Source organism: Pezoporus flaviventris, unplaced genomic scaffold, assembly GCF_033815535.1.
Source record: "Pezoporus flaviventris isolate CSIRO_AGI_PZ_B2104156 unplaced genomic scaffold, CSIRO_AGI_Pfla_v1 ptg000002l, whole genome shotgun sequence".
NCBI classification, from domain to species: domain Eukaryota; kingdom Metazoa; phylum Chordata; class Aves; order Psittaciformes; family Psittacidae; genus Pezoporus; species Pezoporus flaviventris.
Window position 1 is genome coordinate 47,221,986 of NW_026892550.1, and position 18,976 is coordinate 47,240,961.

The 18,976-nt window shown below is 44.5% G+C and overlaps 1 protein-coding gene across 8 annotated transcripts in view; it reads left to right on the plus strand.

Moving 5' to 3' along the window:
* The first annotated feature begins 14,359 nt into the window (after window positions 1–14,359).
* Window positions 14,360–18,976, plus strand: part of PDLIM5 (PDZ and LIM domain 5) — a 124,227-nt gene continuing 119,610 nt past the window's right edge. For all 8 annotated transcript variants that reach the window (XM_061477367.1, XM_061477383.1, XM_061477376.1 and 5 more), the window contains exon 1: window positions 14,360–14,493. In XM_061477367.1, the coding sequence (XP_061333351.1) occupies window positions 14,398–14,493 (96 nt within the window). In that variant the 5' untranslated portion in view covers window positions 14,360–14,397. The remainder of the gene's footprint in view (window positions 14,494–18,976) is intronic.

Below are 18,976 nucleotides of genomic sequence, written 5' to 3' on the forward strand. Positions count from 1 at the left end.
AAAATCTACTTCATTTCCGTAGTCTAGAAAAGGGATTGCTCTATCCAGGAGAGCTATGGAGTGAGTCCTACAGCACCTGTTTTTAGCCAATATGCTTCATTTTGGCCTGCCTTTCATTCACTTTTCTATCTACCTTCATCACATGAAAACGTTCTTTACAGTCCTGTATATTTCTGGGCTTGCAACAGCTATGTATGGCTGTTAAACTCAACTTTTTCCCCAGGCATTTGCTCTTAAGTCAGACCTTACTAATGCCATCTCAAGCAACTGATGACAGTCTCCTGCTAGAGATGCTCCCAAGTTTGGTAGTTACAGTTTGGCATGCCCACCTTGCCCAAGGCTTCTTGAGCCCCAGTAGGTGGCTGACCCCAGTAATGCAGAGACCTGCCCAGCCCCTGGATCAGTGGTGCAGCTATGCAGGGATTAAGGCATTTCTGACACAGCTTATTGATTTCCTAGGAAATCACTCATCAGGTTAGCCAGAACATGCAAGTTGTGCAGATGGACTGCCCAAATCATTGCAGGGATCAGTGAGGCAGGGTGAGGGAAGTGATGCAAAAATCTGGCTAGACAGACCCAAAAAAAAAAAGAAAAAACATAAGCCCACACCCTCTGTCTGGTGATCCTGATGACTGAACAACAGTGGAAACATGTTTATTTGCCAAAAAGAGAGCTTCTCTCCTCCTTAAAAGGAGCTGTGTACATTCATTCCTCTCTTTGTGGTCCCCCTGAAGGGCTGCATCTGCAGTGACAGGAGTGAAAGGCTGGTCGAAATTCGTCACTGGAATGAAAGCCAGTTTCCTGCCATTGCTCATCCTTTACCTCTTCCTTTCTTGCTGAATAGATAAGGAGGTGGTTCAGCCCAGAAGGGTTTGTTTGCTTTATAAGGTATTTCAAGCAGAATGCCCGAGGCTGTAAGGTTACTGCTTGTCGTGGGACAGGGTGTATTGTTTTCAGCAGTTAAGTTCTGATTTGTGCAAGAAGGAAAAAAGTAATTTCTCATGCTCTTTTCCCTCTCATAAATAGAGCTGGTTAGAAGCCTTTTTATTTTGCAGAAGTTTTGGTGAGACACAGAAAATGTGTTCTGTGCTCTCTGTTTGCAATCAGCTCCTCTCATCTCTTCATTTTGTACATCTCTTCATCTCTTCTACAGCAGCTATTTTGAAATAAGTCTGCCTAGTCTGCTCCTAGCACATATTTTGGCTTATGGCATTTTAAAGTGGTTTATGGTATGTATGTACTGTATACACAGTGTGTTATTTTCTTATATCATTTTTTTTCATTCTTCTGCTCTTCCTGTCAGCTAAACAGAGACAACTGAATCTGGATGTGAATTTTATGGGTGGAGAGGGAAGGAAAAGAGGAGGTGGAGGGGGAAGGAGCAGCAAATTATTTTGCAAAAAGCCTCTGGGCCAGAGCCATGCTTTTGTTTGAAAACATAGATATATGCCCAGTGACTGCTAGTGGTAAAAATAACGTGATGGTAATAACCTATGAGAAGGCCTAAATTACAGGTCACGTAACTATTAATGAAAAGCTCCTATGGCTCCTAAGCGCTCTTTTGCAACATGTTTGGTTCATGCTGTCTCAGTCCACAGTTTGTGGGATGAGGGAAACAAGCTCACAGAGGCTCATTTGTATGTGCCCCTGCCTTCCCAGGAAATTGTCATTAGTCCACTGGGAAACAGAAATTGAAGATAGGTGAGCGTTGTCCTGCTAGAGCTGGCCTGGTGGGGTGGGAATGGGAGAGCAACCTGCCCTGGGGAGGGCCAGGCTCCACGCTTAGTGTCTGAATTGTGCCTCACAGAGGGAAGCTTCTCAATGAGGTTTTTCCCTGCCAGGCTAGGAGGGGTGGAAACCCTGCCCACAAAAGTAAGGTGAAAATATTTTTATAGCCGCTTGTGCTTGTACTTCCCTGGATTATTCAGATACTCCAATGATGAATGCAGTAACGCTTGCGAGTTACTCAGCTACTACGGTGTTGCAAGCTATATGAGGTAATACAGAAATATTTCATTCATTTCCAGAGGCCAGCTTGCTGGCCCTTTTCCAGCAGCACTGTAAACTTGTAAAACTGATGGATCAGTTTCCCAAGGGTCTTTATTACCAAGACTTCTGACTTCTCAGCAACTGGAACAGCCTTGTAAACTATTCAGACCATGCAAGATACTTAAAAATAAGCTTACAGTTAGTGTTCCCTAGGGTTTTGTGCTGGGCTTCTTTTCCCAAAGACTCTTTTCTGTCATATTTAGCACGAGCACTGGATGCAAATCTCTAGGGGCTTATCTCTGTCAACAGGAAAAGGGCGCTTTTGAATGACAGTAAGTGCTACTGCTCTCTTCCTCAAAGGCAAAATACTGCAATGAGTGTAAGTTATGTCTCAGGTCAGTTTGAAAAATCCTAGCCTTTGGGATGACCTGGATCTGGTTCCAATGAGGCTGAGCATAAATGTGTATAACTGAGCTTCAAACATAATTCTGCAAACAAATTAAACTCTGTGGAACACTGATAATTGTACTTTTGCCATATAAAATCTGAACTGGTGCATGCCCCCGTCTCTCTCAGCTGTTTTGCTTTGGTGTCTGTGTCCATCTATGTCATTCACGCAACCAGTTCCCAAGTGAAGCAGTCTTCTGTTCGCTGATGTGCGGAGCACAGATCAGGTACATCATCATTACACATGGATTACCTTTAGAGCACTTTCGGTTTTGAAAGTTGAAATGATATTTATACATAATAACATGTACATAACACAATACTGTACTGACAACTCTTCTTTTAACCAAAAAGGTTAACAAAGGAGCATTGCTCGTGCATGCTTCTGGGTGATAAAAGCTGTGCCCTTCCCCTTCAGTTTCAGGCAAATAAAATGGGAGCAGAAAAACAACTTTGTTCCCCAGCCCTGCCCCCGGGGTGTATAAATAGCAGGCGTCCCTGTGCCCGGGTGGCTGCTGAAGTGCCTCTCATTCCAGAGATCTTTGGCCACCCTCTTATCAAAACAGAAAGGCTGACTTCACTCCTGCTCTCCCCTGATTGATGTCGTGTTGGAAACAGGTAACCGGACAGCTTCCATTGTCCTGGAATTAGCCACCTACTTCCAGAGGTCAAACAAACAGGCTGAAGGTCCAGAGACTCACTTCAGCTAATTGCTGCCAAAATTCCTTCCCCACAAAATCAGCAGGGGCTGGAGCAGTCCCGGGTGACAAGTGTTCTCCAGAGAGATGGACAGAAACCATCCCAGGCGGGCTAACAAGGGGTATTGAGCTACAAGGGCTGGGAAGAGGTGAAATGCGAGACAAAGCCCAGTGCCAATTTTAAACTTAGGAGCTGGAGCCACAGAAAGTTTCTACTTGATTTTAATAGGCTTTGAAGTTTCAGTCAAACTGATGATAAAGCAGAGCAGTAGCATTAGGACGCGGCTGTATGAGCACGTTCCTCGTGCTCAAGAAGCTCAGTTTTACACTGGGCACTGGCCCTTTATTTGCTGAAAGTTTTCTATTGGTATCAACATTTCCTACCAGCTTTCTGCTTCTATATTTTCAGAGTTTAGAGGTGATGGGTTGTGGCTAAAACTTTTAACTCTTCCCCCTCACATTTTCACTTATTTTCCCCTTCCACCAGCTTTCTAACTGTTGTTTTAATTAGTCTCCAGTATGTTTTTATTATGTAGCACAGACACCACAGCTACTGCTCTGCAGCCTGAGTTAGGCATTTGACATGTGCACTGTGTGAAGGGTAATTGGTACCACCCTCTTGTCACTGTCATATTTTCTTTAAAATGGAAGCTTAGAAATGAGGGGATTGTATCACTGTGCTTTGGAGAACTGTCTTCATACAAAGAGAAGGAAAGTGCAGGCCTGTGCCCAGCTAATACATTGCAGGCACTTCACACTCCTCCAAAGTACTGTCAGCTCCTGCTTATCCCTAGATTGATTAACCTGACTACATGTCCCACCTGTAGCTGCACAGATGCTTTGGACTGCACAAGGCAGCACGTAAAGACAACTGCATTAAGTCCTGCTTCACTTGCAGTTGTTCATATAGTGTCTATCCTCTACAGGAGCTGGCTGGTATGTTTTCCCATAGGTGGATACAATAAATTAACTCTTAGAGAATAACCCAGATACCCACAGTTTTGATTTATCCATGTTAGACCACCACCTTGCTGACAAAAAGCATTGATACTTGCCTCCCAACAGCAGATTTTTCTTTCTTTTCCTCTTTCCTTAATCTGTGTAAAAGAGTTTTTTTGCTCTTGCTTTAACAGCCTAAAACCTACTTTAAAATACTGTTTTCACTATCTTTCTTTTGTTCCTTGTCCAGTTTTGAAACAAATGGGTCTCTGAACAGCCTGATCTAGTTGAAGATGTCCCTGGATGGACTAGATGACCTTTGAAGGTCCCTTCCAACCCAAGCTATTCTACGATTCTACAAAACAGCTGCTAAGTTCCCTGCTTCTGCTGTCTTGCCAATATTGGCATGATAATGTTTTGTGTCTAAGACATTGTGAAACTCCTCTATATTTTAATACTGGTGCTCTCTGTTTCCTCCTTTCCATTTTCCTTCTTCAGACCTCTGAGTGGCCTGTGACTCCTGCTGGATCCTGGCTCTGGTCTGAACATCTCTACAGTTACTTGCAGTACATTTGTGGTTTCCTCTCAGCAAGCCTTCTTGGGCTTGCCAATACAGCTCGTGTCAGACTAACCTCATAGCTTTCTTCATTGCAGCAATTATAAACAAAAGGAATGTGTTAGATCCCATTTGTCTGGGCTTTAGGACGGCATCTGGTGTCCTGATCCAATCCTTATGCTGCTGAAGGCCATCATTTTTACACAAGGTGAGCAGGTAACACTGCAAAGAAAGTACCAGGCAGAAAGGTAGTTAATGGATTTTATATATGTGTATATATATATATAAAAAAGATATGGTTATAAAATTAAAAGGTCTTGGATTCATTCCTTCTTATTATTTTCATCAGTAAACTAGGCACAAAGACTACAAATTTGCTCATGACACTTGTGGATGATAAAAAGTTGGGAGGCACTATCAAGAGGGAGGAAGATCTAAAAAAATGTTATGGCAAGAATAAAAACTCAATGAAGTTAAATTCGAAAGTATATATGACATAGGCACACTTATGGAGATTACTCATCAGTAAGTTGAAAATGAAAGTATTAAGAAATGAATCAACTTGGCAACTCTCTGCTACTTCTGGAGCACTGATACAATTTTCTTCAGAGAAGAACAAAGTGTCATTCTAGGACATGTCAAACAACGATGTTTCCAGTGGAAACACTAAATCCATTACAGAAGATGACATCGGTAAGGTGTCCTCAGGACGCTAGATATGATTTTGATGTGTCATGTCCAAGGAAAATACAAATCTGAACAGGTGTTAAAGAAAGGCTTCTGAGATTGCCAGGACTTCTGTGATCTTTCCTTACAAATGGAAGCAAGGCAAGCTCAACTTGTCCAGTCCAAGAAAATGAAGGTTGACAGGGGATATGGTTTCCATCTAAAAATACCCAGGAGTGAAACAGTGGTGAGGGGGAAAAACTATTTAAACTTGTCTGTGACTAAACTTAGTCTGGAAATAAGATGCAAGTTGCTGGCCATTAAAACAAACAGAGGCAAGGGCAGCCTTCTTACGGGAACAGCTGGGGCCAGAAATGTAAATTCAGTTGGGAAGATGCAAATTTAATTGGGAAAAAAACACTGTAGCACCTCAGGAGGGAAAGGCTCAGGTTCGGGCTGGTGACACTTCATGTTTGTGTGGCTCCTGCGTCTACCCAGGGGGTACACAGGGAGGTCACTCTTAGGCCAGTTACGGATGCAGGATGCTCTTAGGTGCCTATCGTCCCTTCCGTCCCTCCTGCTCATTTTAATTTATGTGTGGCATGTTAGCCAAAAATACTAGCACAATGCAGGTTTTATTCTTCTGACAATAATACCCAGATACTATGTAGCAGTCAGCCTGGCAAAGCCAACAAGGAACTGGCTTTTTCTCAAATAAATCATTGTAATGTAATTCACACAGAAATATGCCACTGGTGTGTGCAAATTTGGTTCAAAATCTTAAAATGTATAAATATAAGCTTCCCTGGTGTTTTGTTTTATTTGTTTTTTTTTCTCCTCATTCCCTTCTGTCAGTAAGGATTAAATGTGTTTTATTTACTGTGGGAATAGCTATTAGCTGCTTTAAAATATATATATATATATATTTTTTTTTTTCCTGCAGGCAGCAGCTAAAATAAGATTTCCCTGACGTGTTCTCAGATATTATGGTTGGTTTCTGTATTTTTTTTACCAGAGAAATGTAACTCTAGAGGTGGTTAAAAAGGGCTAGAGAGGTTTCTCTGCATGCAGAGGTTTTTGTATGGTTTTACCTAATTAGTTATAAAATCCAGGTCAGTTAAGTCAAGATAACAGGAAAGCTATGTTGATTTTTCTTTTTTTTTCCTTAGTTTTTTTCCATATGCTTATAAATGTATTGTTAGATCTGTTGATGCTGTGAGATTTCACTGGTTTGGGCAATGTTCAGTCTTGTGCCAGTTCAATTATGTGAACTGGCTGAAGTGATTTGGTTTGGTGAAGATGACACAGGGCTGTAGTGGCTGAGCCCCAAAAGGCATCTTCTGTATGCCAATGTTTGAACCGCTGAACAGACCCGTCTTCTGAAAAGGCTGTGTGAATTACTGGCGACAGCAGGAATCACACAGGGAAACTTCCCTCCTGCGACTCCTGTCCAAACCCCTGTGCCAGGCTGCTCCCAACCTGTCAGGCAAAGCTCTCTTCATGCCACAGCTTGCACCCACTCCCTCCCTCGCTAAGGCAATATATTACATAAAAGATTATAGGTGAAGCTGCACCTCTTCTCCCATGGCATTAATATAAATAACTGCAAGGATCACTCTGAAAGTTTGGCTGTTTACTTGCCAAACACTACTTAATTGGTGTTTGCGGCATATGTCAAATGTAGCTCAAAGAACTCACTCAGCAAGACATTCCTACACAGCTGATGGACTGTAATTAAACCACACCAAGCCACGGATTTCTGCATTAACTGTTCCCTGCCATAAAGGAAAAGGAAATTTAAGCAGACAGCTCACTTCAAGAGGCACGAGTGGATGGCTGAAGGCGTTACTCCTGTAATGTGCTTGGCTCTGTCAAGAATGGTAAATATGAAGTCTGGGGGTGTTTTCACTTTTTCCTTCCCATGCATCGTTGTAGTTGAAGAAGCCGAAAGGGCTTTGTCAGCCTGGAGTAGGGTAATCCAGTAGTTAGGAGCTGCATAGGAATTTGGAAGAACTGGTTTCAATTCTTTGACAGTTGATTCCTCACATGTATAAATGTTTATTGCCTCTGGTTACCATCTGTAAAATGAAGCTAATGCTTCACAGCGGGGCTGAGGATGAAGCTTTCCAGGCTGTGACATACTGAGAAGCTTCACATTGGTTTCACTCCTGAAAACAGGCCATGTTTAACACTTAAGTATGTAACCTGGAGTGTCTCAAAAGGCTCTTGTGTTGTCCAGAATTGAAAGATTTAGTTGCTGCTTCACTGATTTGGACTTTGCCAGGAGGAAATGTTTAACTTGTACCATGGGCTGTGGCTTCCACATTGGTGGTCCTTGTTTTACCTGAGAAGGAGGGAATAAACCAGATTTGCCTAGTTTACAGCTTCTCAATGAATAAGCAGGCTCCAGATGCTTCCACTCAGTCACTACAAAGGAGTCCAGTAATAACATCATACACTTATTTCCTTTGTTTACACAATTTACCAAGATTCTGGGGGACATTATAAATAAAGAGTATTTTATTAGTAAATATTATTTTTTCTTTAAAAAAGAAAAAGCACCAATAAAGCTCAAATAAATTGATAAGCTTAAAAGGAAGAAATCAGGATCATAAAAAGGCCATAAATTAATTTATAGCAGTAAAAGCTTTAATGGATAACAGTCTAAAGTGGGAAGACCAATGCTGGTAATGTTTCAATCTGATGAAAGCTACAGGCTTAAAACCTGGCCTGACCACTGACACAGTGAGTGAACTGCAGGCAGAGAGGACAGCAGGTGCAGAAGCACTAATGCAAGAAAACATGCCTGTGGCAAACAGACTGATGAAAAGTGAAGATGGTCAGCATAGCCACAGGAAGAACAGAGCTCTAAAAGGAGGAAAAAAAGAGGTGACAAGTAAGAGCAAACTCGACCGTGGGGTTTTTTTAGCTGATACATCTGCCCCAAAATGAATTGTGTGAGTGTAGCTGCCCAGCTAGCTGGATGCTGACCCCCTGGCTGGCTGCTCTGTGTCCCAGCGCTGGCTCCTCCTGCACAAGGAAGTTTTTCATCTAACCCGAGTTATTGTGGTGGACAGGATGTATGAGAGAGGATGTAATTCAGCAGTGGGTATCTTTCCAAACCAGGACAGGAAAAAGAAAGAAAAAACACAACAAAAACAACGCAAAACCCCAGCAAACAAACAAGCCACAAAAAAACCTCAAACAACCCCCCCCAAAACCACAACCAACCAAACCACAAAACACCAGCAAATAGAAAAAAGAAAGTGCTTCTCTGTGATACCAGTTTGGGGCAGTTTGGGCTTCACCATGACAGAAGCATAACAGCTTGCTCTGTCAAAAGCTGACTGCAGCTCCTGCTTCTCAGAAACACTTAGAACTATCTAATTTATTTCATTGTTTGGCCAGAAAGCTCTTTCAGCATGGGAAAAAAGCTGTTAGGCTATAGAAGATATTCCCATTACCCTCTTTAGAGAGAGGGTTACTTTGCACTGAACTCCAGCTATATGCTGACTGTAAATATTTGCGTTAGCTTTACCTCTGGAAAAAAAAGCAAAAGTGAAAGTAGCAGTGTCGTAAAAGCACAGCTCCTAGTTCAGTGCTGTAGCACGCAGCTAATGTTAGATTAACTGCTGCTTAATTGAGAATAATTTCACTGTGCATTGTTAATATGTTCATAATTTATGGGCTGCTTTTTCCGTTTACGAGTGCCTTTTTGTACTTCAGGACCGCAGGTGATAATCTTTGTCAGAGTTCTGCAGTGCCCATTATCTGGTACCTAAGGCATTTCATTAGCATTTAAACAAGACTTAAGTGCCTGAGTAATTTTGAGATCGGCTGTATCTGCATGGCTAACTGACTACTGCATTTAATTAATTTCCAGACTTGTTTCCTTGTTCAGAGGGAAAAATGCAAGCTCTGTCTAAAATCCTGTGCTGGTAAGAAGAACAGGCAGGCCACAGTTCTGGCTGCTCCTGAGGATTCTTGCTCAGCTTGCTATCTCTTGTTTCACTATTCAACTCTAATGAAAAGCTTCTTCTCAAAGAGGAGCATATTTGAAAAGTGACCAAGAATTGAGGGATCTCAAACTAATGAGTTGCCTCTAATTCTGTGCCCTAATTCTGTGCCCTGTCTATGGAGGCAGATTCATTTGTTACGAACTGATCACGCCGCAGTAAAGTGGTGACGGACTTAAGGCTGAGACTGGCAGCTTTGAGCTGGGAGTGGTGCTGGCCTGGGTGCAATGGGTGCGTATGGTGCAGAGTGCACGCGGGCTTGCCAAGGGTGAAACTTGCTTCAGCGCAAAGCAGCAAAAGTCTCTCTGCAAGTTCTACGTCAATCCTGATGAGTTAATATAACGTGGTCTTGAGATGCTGCATGTACAGATACCTTGGGCAAGCTGCTACTTCAAGAAAAGCTGAAGGCTTTTGGAGAACTGAAGTGGAAAAGGATGTTTTTCCCTAGCGTGGCTAAATGCAAAATGAAGCAAACCATGGGCTGTGCACTCTGGTGAGCTGAGAGCAGATTGCTACCCAGGCAATCAGCATAGAGACACGCTGACCGTGGAGATGTCACGTGAGTCATGTTGGAGAGTGGGGTCCTGGAGCTTTTTCTACTCTAATAAATAAAACAGCATGGGAGTGACCTAAGGGCCCTGTGACACAATGAGAAATCCCTAGGTTGGGGAATTTTTACCTCCATGAATTAGAATCATGTGAGAGAGTCTGTGTGTGTAATGGGGATTTTCAGTTTTGCCTGATTAGAGATACTTAATAGGAAAAAAGCAGAGTAAAGAAGAAAGATTTCTGAAAGAGTGGTTTGGCTTCACTAGTGTGGGATTTAGATGCTTTTATTTTTGTGATGTGCTTTGAGATGTGTTTGTCCTGGTCATGGCAACTGAGAAGACACACAGCTCAGAGGGACAATGTTAAAACACCCCTGGTTAAGGTTCACCTAAACGGGGCTCGGAGGACTGGACAGGCCCTGGTTTCATGCACACCCAGGCACCTGGGGCTTCAGTCTCAAGCCCCAGCATAGCATCGGTACCCTGTGTAGCATGGGCAAAACGCTGTCAAACGTGGCCTCTGGGCTGCGCAGGTGGCAGCAAAAGCAAGGGACAGTGCCTCTCACCTAGATGGGGACAGAGGTCTGAGGCAGGGCCATCTATGATAAGGACTGCATGCTGTGTTGGCTGGTGATAAACACGAATATAAAGCTTTCTTCTGCACTGTTTCTCCACAGTAAATCCATGCTTAAATAGGGGATTGAAATCCTTTGAATTGTAGTGCTGATGGCACTGTTAACTAGATGCATGTTTCTTTCAGAACATTTCTACTTGTAGTAACTTTTAGTACACATGAAGTATGACACAAACCTCACCTAGCTGTGAGATACAGCTACGCTAAACTGAAGTGCTATTGCTTCATCTTCACCCAATTCCTCTGTTCTGCGAGGCAGCAGCTGCTCTCACAGTGAGTCTGTCCTCTGTCCTGCTCAGCGAGCTTCTGGATTGTCAAATCGATGGTCTGTGTTCAATAATTCTCCTGCTCTCATGCAAGCATGTCATATAACATAATCTGATCGAGCATCACCTTAGAAACAGTTTGACTTCCTGCACCTGCTCCTAGGAAGAGGCTGTGCCAGAAAGCTCCTTTTCCTCCCTGCTCGTGGACCTCTTCTAATCTCCTAGCTGAATTTATTCATGGCCACTTTATACGCATCTGTTCTTGCGCCAGCACTTTTAGGTTGAACAGCTAGCTCTTCCTCCTCGCTGCAGTTCCCCACCTTGATGTGCTTCAGGAGGTGAGTTTATCACTGTCAGTCCTCATGTTACCCCCCACATTAAACCGAACTCTCTTTTTCTAAGGTCTGCTCTGCTGCGGGCTGCCCTTGCAGCTGTAGCCGCCGATTACTGAAAAGATCGTGCATCTGACGCAGCGGGGGGGTGTCTAGGGGGGCACTCTGTGGGTTGAGCTCCTTCCCTCCCTCCTTCGCCCAGCACAGCAGCCTCTTTACTCGGACCTGGGACCGGAGCGGCACCCGGTGAGCACCACCCCTTTCCTGCTCGCCCTCGCGTTCACAGGTGCGCCTTGAGTTACTTGTGTGTAGCGCGCAGCCGGAGAAAAACGTACATTTATTTCCCTGTTAAAACTGAATCAATAACCTGACCAGGGCCGCCCGGGAGCGCCACTTCAGGGCCTTCCCCGCTCTGCCCTGCTCTCCTGTCCTGTCCCGTCGCTGCGGGGCCGGGCCGGGCCGGGCCGGGCTGGGCTGGGCAGGGCTGGGGGAGGAGCGGCTGGAGACGGAAGTGAAAACAAGACCGGGGGGACGGAGCCACCGCCTGCCAGACGCGCAGCGGGTGTCCTCGGTTCTTCGCGCCCTGCATCGCACCGACGGGGTGAGTGTGGAATAAGGAGTCGGCAGGTTGGACGGGGTTTCTGCAGCCCCACGGTGCTTATCTCAATTTACTTTCTTTTTAATGCAGTTTTTTTTCAAAGCGGGTTTGTCGCGGGCTGTAGCTGTCGGTGGAGTGCCGCGGGCAGCGCCCGATCCCGAGGACAGCGGCTCGGGATCCCGCGGGGAGCCCTGCCCTGCGGCCGTGGGGTACCTGTGTGGTTACTTGCTCTGGGCCGAGTAGGCTGGGGCTTTGGGGTGCCTGCTCCACAGGCTTTGCGACCCGATGGGGAGCCAACGGGGCTGTGGGGCGCTCTGGACCGAGATCGGGGCTGTGGGGCACTTTGGACCTGTGTGGGGCGTTCTGGTCTCCAGCCTGCGGTGGCCGTGAGGCTTCTCGTCCCGGACCGCTTAGAGGCTTCGGTGGAGAAGCTGTGCAAAGGGGGTGCCGGGGGGTACGGGCTTTTGTGCTGGCGCCCCTCCGTCAGGCGGGTAGAGGGGCCCCGCTGGCCACTACTGCGATCTGCTGGCCACTCCTGGGCCCCTGCGGCTCAGTGCCCTGACGGGAGAGCGTTTCTGCCTGCGTTTTGAAATTCCCCCTTCCAGAAGTAGAACCCCCAAGCGTTTGATCATCTAAATGAAAGTTGCACAACTTCACCCCTTGGCTGGTTGGTTTGCGCAATGCAAGTGGGGTTGGTGGGTTTGCAATGCTTTCTTTTGACGTGTTGCTTTAGCATGTTTTAAGAAATCTGTTAAACTTTGAGTGGGTCTCTTTTGTTTGCCATGCCTTCCCTGGTGTGTGTGTAAGCCTGGAGATGCAGACATGGCAGAATAGAGGGGTTAGAAAGGAAACATGAGTGATGCTGAGTGTGATGCGCGGTATTTCAGCCTGCAGTCTCTTCCCCCCTGTTTGTAGTTGCTACAAGTGGAAAAGAACAGTAGTATTTTCTAATGGAGTTTAATCTTTTCCTAGGTCTGTTATTGTAATTAGCTGTTAATTAAAAAAAAGAGTGAAAAGCTGCACAAGTGCTGCCTGTGCCAGTGAACTGCTTGTGTGCTGGTCACGAGCTGGGGTTTGCTTTTCTCTAGTCTCTAATTTATAGTGACCTGTCACTGCCATGGATTTCATTTAGAGGGAATGAAAAGAATTTGTGTTTTTACATGGAAAGAAATCTGTGATTAATTAAAGTCCTCTTTTTATAAGGGATTTGGTGCGCACAGCTATTAAATGACTTGTAGCCTAGCTTTAGTGTTGAGCGAGCCCCCTAGGAATCCTAGCTGAAACTTGGTGGAGGCTTTTTGTTTCTTTTCTTCCTCTTCAGCCACATAAAAGCTCAGCAGCTGTGTGTTTCCCCTCTGTACATTGGTGCTTGTTTAGACTTTTAAGAGGTGGGTTTATTGGGCACCTAGGGTCAGAGCTGTCCTTTTGCTGGATGCCAACAGGCACATCAGGAATTGGCTGAATACCCACTCTGAATTCAGTTTCCTAATATATATATTGCTCTGCCTAATGTCAACAGCCGTGTTCTGGTTACCTGAGTGGCCATTGGTGGGAAGGAAGTTTACCGTTTGATTTGGAAACTTATCTGAGCAATGAATCTCTGTTACTGCTGGGTTTCTAAGGGGGCGACGTTAAATGTCTGTTCGTGCACTGACAGAGGCTGCATGACAGACCTGCTCTGATGGTCTGTGAGGGTGGGCTGGTGGAGCCCAATGGGGTTTGCAGCCCGCTTGCTTCTGCTTGACCAAAGGTCCACCTTAAATGTCCCTATATGAGTATGGAATCAGGCTGTACCCCGGTGTAGTCTTACAACAGCTCACCCTGGTGTGCTCCTGCCTGGCTTCAACCACACAAAAATAGATGACATCCACTACCTAAGATGTCATTGTAACATTACTTATCCGAGGCGAAACTGAAGCCCTTATCTTTGATGCTGAACAGCAATTAAGTGCCTCAGCTGCCTTTTAAAGGTAGTTTAAAAGGAGGGAAATGCCTGGGTTTTGCTTCCTCAGTACCAAGTTGTGGCTGTGGGTATTTCACTTTAGTTCATGGCTTTCATTTGAGGGTTGGTTTTAAGATCCATTTTGTCTGTTACATTGTTCTACCAATATGAAGCTAATACTATAAAAATAAAGAAGTCACAGGGTTTTTATTTTCTTCTGATTAACTTCAAAACTGCGATGTTTTGAAACTGTCAGGACATAATATGTTTAGAAACAAGCTTCGAGCTGATGACATAAAAGCATATGATATTCATTTTGTTAGAAATGAATGTGCCAGTAGTGCAAATTTCTTCCGTACTTGGATTTAAGGGATACTATCAATTCATGCTTGTTTCATTGAACTTTTTTAATATGAACTTCAGTGCTGGGCGTCCCCCCACTTTCCCCCCCATGTTAGCGTTAGGGAGAAGTAGTTGTCAAGGTGTCTGATGCTGGGAAGTTCTCAAAGTCCCAAGTCTATGTTACGTTCCCTAGTTACATTGCTTCCTAAGCTATGGAGGAAAACAACATATGAGGAATAAAAGCACAAGTAATGACTAACTGATGTGTATTTATTGGCTGTTTTCATACTACGAGGGGGAAAAGATAAAGAAGGCTTTCAAAATGGTAGACAGTGCCTTTTGGTTTTTTAGTCTTTAAATTAGAACTCTAATACTCTTCCACAGGCATCAATTCTTTGGATTTGATTCTTGAAAACTAAACAACATGAGCAACTACAGCGTGTCTTTGGTCGGCCCGGCTCCCTGGGGTTTCAGGCTTCAAGGGGGCAAGGATTTCAATGTGCCTCTATCTATCTCTCGGGTAAGTGCATGTGTCTCTTTGCCTGCATGTGGGTATCTGTTATGCTGTGGCCAGCCTGCAGCCTTCAGGCATAAGTATGCAAAGCCATTAGAGTTGCTAGGGTTCAGCTTGCCCTGTGGCATGGAGGGCTGTTTTTGGGGGGGTGGAGGGGAAGATGCTGGGAAAATAAATCAGTGTTGTCCAAAGGCTCCAGCAAAATTACTTTAGGAAGGATGTGTTTGCTTGGAATGGTCATTTTATCTGCATTTATTTATGCAACAAGAAAAGAAGCCACCTTTTAATTCCCACCCAGAAAACACCAATGCAGAGGCTGGAGGCTGGCAAGAAACAAGAAACTTTCTGTGCTGGGCTGAGTCTGTGCAGTTCAGATAGGAAGCAGTGGGGGAAAATCACTCAGGTTACCCTTGTTTATTCAGCAGCTTTTAGCAGCTTGAGGATCTCCTGGTGTCTGTGCTTGCAAATCCCACTATTTACAATAAAAAGGCACTTAAATGGCAGTAGCTGTAAATAGCAGTTCATCAGTATGTGCCTGAGTGAAAGTGACAGTTTCTCATGAGTGTTTTATAGTGTATGTGTACTGAACTGGTATTCAAAGGATTTGAGGAACTAAATCAAAACAAATGTGATTTTTGTACCCAGGCACTATCTGACTAGTTTCCTACTTTAAAGCCACTTTTTCAAGGAAGGCTGGTCTTTCAGTACAGGCTGAGTTTCAAAGTCTTCCTTATACAGCTGAAGCACTTCACGTATGAAATACAGGGATGAACAGTATTGAATTTATAGGATCATTGGAAATCTCTGGGTAAAGAAACTGGCTCCTGATGGCTCGGTACTCTGGCACCTTTAAATTTGGTTTGCAGTGTGGAAGCATTTATGTACAATGGCCTCTTGTCTGTTGACAGCTCTCCTCTGCCTCCTGCATATTCATATAGTTTAGTGACAAAGATGAATTATTTTTACACCTGTTGGGACTGCAGAACTGATACTGCCCTGGAAGATGGAGCAGGTTTCTATTTGGGTTTAGGCATCATGGGAATATTTTTAGCTAATCTCAACTAGCAATTCAAACCCTGCCAGTTCATTTAAACTTGGCTTATTTTATCCACTGGTGGATTATGCTGATGAAGTTAAAATACGGTTTGGCTCTACTGAATTACTTATATATGGCTAAAATGGACTGGAGAGCTGTAGAAATATCTGTGTACAGATGAATACAGATGATATCTGTGCCAGAAAGGGGTTGAGAAGCAGTTTATTCCCAAATTCCATGGATTTTCAAGCTAAACTGTACTTCAGTTTCGTGTTCAGTAGCTGGTTGCTCCTACAGTAATGAGAAATTTGAGCTAGGGTTGTGGATAATGCTCTTCTGATTCGATGGTAGAAGTGCTGTCATAACAAGGATTTGAAAACGCATAGGCTCGTGCCTACATAGGGTATTTGTACATGGTACTGATTAGCAGTTAAGTGCTTGGAGGCAGTAAACCGTAGTAAACAGCTAGTTTTAGGGAAGGGGAATACTTGTTTTTTGTAGGAGCCTTTGCAGTCCTGGAGATCTACTATACAGTCTCGCTGTTAAGCAGCCTTCCTCTAAAGAGGAAACGTATGTTGAAATTAGTCTAGACTACTACTTTATTGCAGGAATCAAATATGCTGTCGCATGGAGTAACCTAGGGGAATTGGCGTAAATAGCTACATATAAAAGCCTCAGTTATGGGACTCCCTAATGACAAATGTCAGCGCCCGCAAAAGCAGAATGTAATGAAAGATGTGGACTGGGTGGTTTTAGGACTTTAATTTGTGCATGGGATGGGAAAGCACAATATCCAGTTCAGCTATTGTACCTTAGCCCTGCTCCACAGCTGAATTGTTTCTTACTTGCAGTTATGTGTGTAAGAGTATGCAAATATTAGACTGCCAAAAAAAATGGTGTGTGTTTTGTTTTCTGTCCTTTGGATTAAAAAAGTGCTTAGTTCTGGTATGCCAATCCAGCTTTGGCCTGATAGCTGGAAGAATTCAATGCTGTGTTCCTGGTACGCTAGAACAGTGCGTACCATTCACACCCCTCCAGCCCTTCTTTTCCTGATGAAGCATAAATGACTTCCTGTGTCCGAGGGCTGCTAATTAAATTATTTTAGCAAAACAGTAATGAGAAACCAGAATTATGTTCTTTGGCAAGGAGGACTTCTTCAGTTTTGTTTTGTTGTTAGTTTGTCCTCTAGATGCTGAGGATGAATCTGGCTGCGCTGCTGAGGACCAATTTCCTGCTTTAGTTTAAACTCCTTGAAATTAAGTTCAACTGAAGTACAATGTACAAAACACAGAAAATAAACAGCTTTAGAAACCAGTGTATCTGAAAAGCTAATCACTTTTTACTAATGATTTGAGCAATTTAAGATCTCATGTGGTTCTTTGGAGAAAGTTTTTTAGTAAGTTAGGTAGCTTTGTGCAGAATGCAGTTTTAATGAGTGTATTCCTTGTTGCTTCTGTAAGGTAAACCAAGCCTGGTTTGGGTTCTTCAGTTGAAATTCTTAATGTCAGCCAAGGTGTAGCAGGTTAACATTAATGCAGGGGTAGCAGTAGCATTTGATTTTTCATGAGCTAGTATGTTGTAGACTGGTTGCAGCATAACCAATAGCAACAGTTGTTGCAAGGTTACATCAGTCACTTTATATAGCTCTCTTAGTGCTTTGTAGTTGCTGTGTATACTTATACAGCTGTACACATTTCATGGTAAGTAATATATGTGATGTTGGGTATATAGCCTTATAGTTAGTGGCATAAATCTCCACAACAAAAATGCTGCAGTGCCTTTTATATATACTTGAATCTGGTTGGACGTCAGCAGGGTGGCTTTTCACAGTCCTTCTCCTTACCTTGCGAAGGCACCTGTCTGAGCCCTGCAGAGCCATTATGCAGGTCAGGAATTCAACACTGGGAAGCTGATGTGGGGCGGAAGTGGTGGTTGTAGTGTGATGGTGGGTATGGATCTGACTGAAGAGGGCTCAGTGGGAAGGAAGCTGCTGTGAATGTAAAACGATTATATATTTACTCTTCAACCAGGAATAAAGGGTGGGCTGAGGTAGTAGATCTATATCTTTTATTAATGGGTAAGTGTTAAAAGTACCTCAGGCCACCACATGTAACTGTACTGTAGGGCTTCCAGGTGGTTTATTCTGTGGTGGTAGAATCATAGAATCATAGAATGGTTAGGGTTGGAAAGGACCTTTAGATCATCTAGTTCCAACCCCCCTGCCATGGGCAGGGACACCTCACACTAAACCATCTCACCCAAGGCTTTGTCCAACCTGGTCTTGAACCCTGCCAGGGATGGAGCATTCACAACCTCCCTGGGCAACCTATTCCAGTGCCTCACCACCCTAACATGGAAGAATTTCCTCCTTATCTAAACTTCCTTATCCTCCAATCCAAACTTCCCCTGTTTATACCCCTTGTCCTGTCACTACAGTCTCTAATGAAGAGTCCCTCCCCAGCATCCCTATAGGCCCCCTTCAGATACTGGAAGGCTGCTATGAGGTCTCCACGCAGCCTTCTCTTCTCCAGGCTGAACAGCCCCAAATTCCTCAGCCCGTCTTCATACGGGAGGTGCTCCAGTCCCCTGATCATCCTTGTGGCCCTTCTCTGGACTTGTTCCAACAGTTCCATGTCCTTTTTATGTTGAGGACACCAGAACTGCACCCAGTACTCCAAGTGTGGTCTCATGAGAGCAGAGTAGAGGGGCAGGTTCACCTCCTTTGACCTGCTGGTCACGCTCCTTTTGATGCAGCCCAGAATACGGTTGGCTTTCTGGGCTGCAAGCTCGCACTGAAGCCGGCTCATGTTCATTTTCTCATCAGCCAACACCCCCAAGTCCTTCTCCGCAGGGCTGCTCTGAATCTCTTCTCTGCCCAGCCTGTAGCTGTGCCTGGGATTGCTCCGACCCAGGTATAGGACCTTGCACTTGCCATGGTTAAACTTCATGAGGTTGGCATCAGGGACCTCACAAGTGTGTCGAGGTCCCTCTGGATGGCATTCCTTCCCTCCAGGGTATCAACCGAACCACACAGCTTGGTGTCATCGGCAAACTTGCTGAGGGCGCACTCAATCCCACTGTCCATGTCAGTGATGAAGATGTTAAACAAGACCAGTCCCAACACCGATCCCTGAGGGACACCACTCGTTACTGGTCTCCAGCTGGACACTGAGCCGTTGACCACAACTGTTTGTGTGCGGCCATCCAGCCAGTTCTTTATCCACCGAGTGGTCCATCCATCAAATTAATGTCTCTCCAATTTAGAGACAAGGATGTCGTGTGGGACAGTGTCGAACGCTTTACACAAGTCCAGGTAGATGACATCAACTGCTCTACCCCTGTCCATCAGTTCTGTAGCCCCATCATAGAAGGCCACCAAATTGGTCAGGCAGGATTTCCCCTTAGTGAAGCCCTGCTGGCTGTCACCAAGCACCTTGTTGATTTTCATGTGCC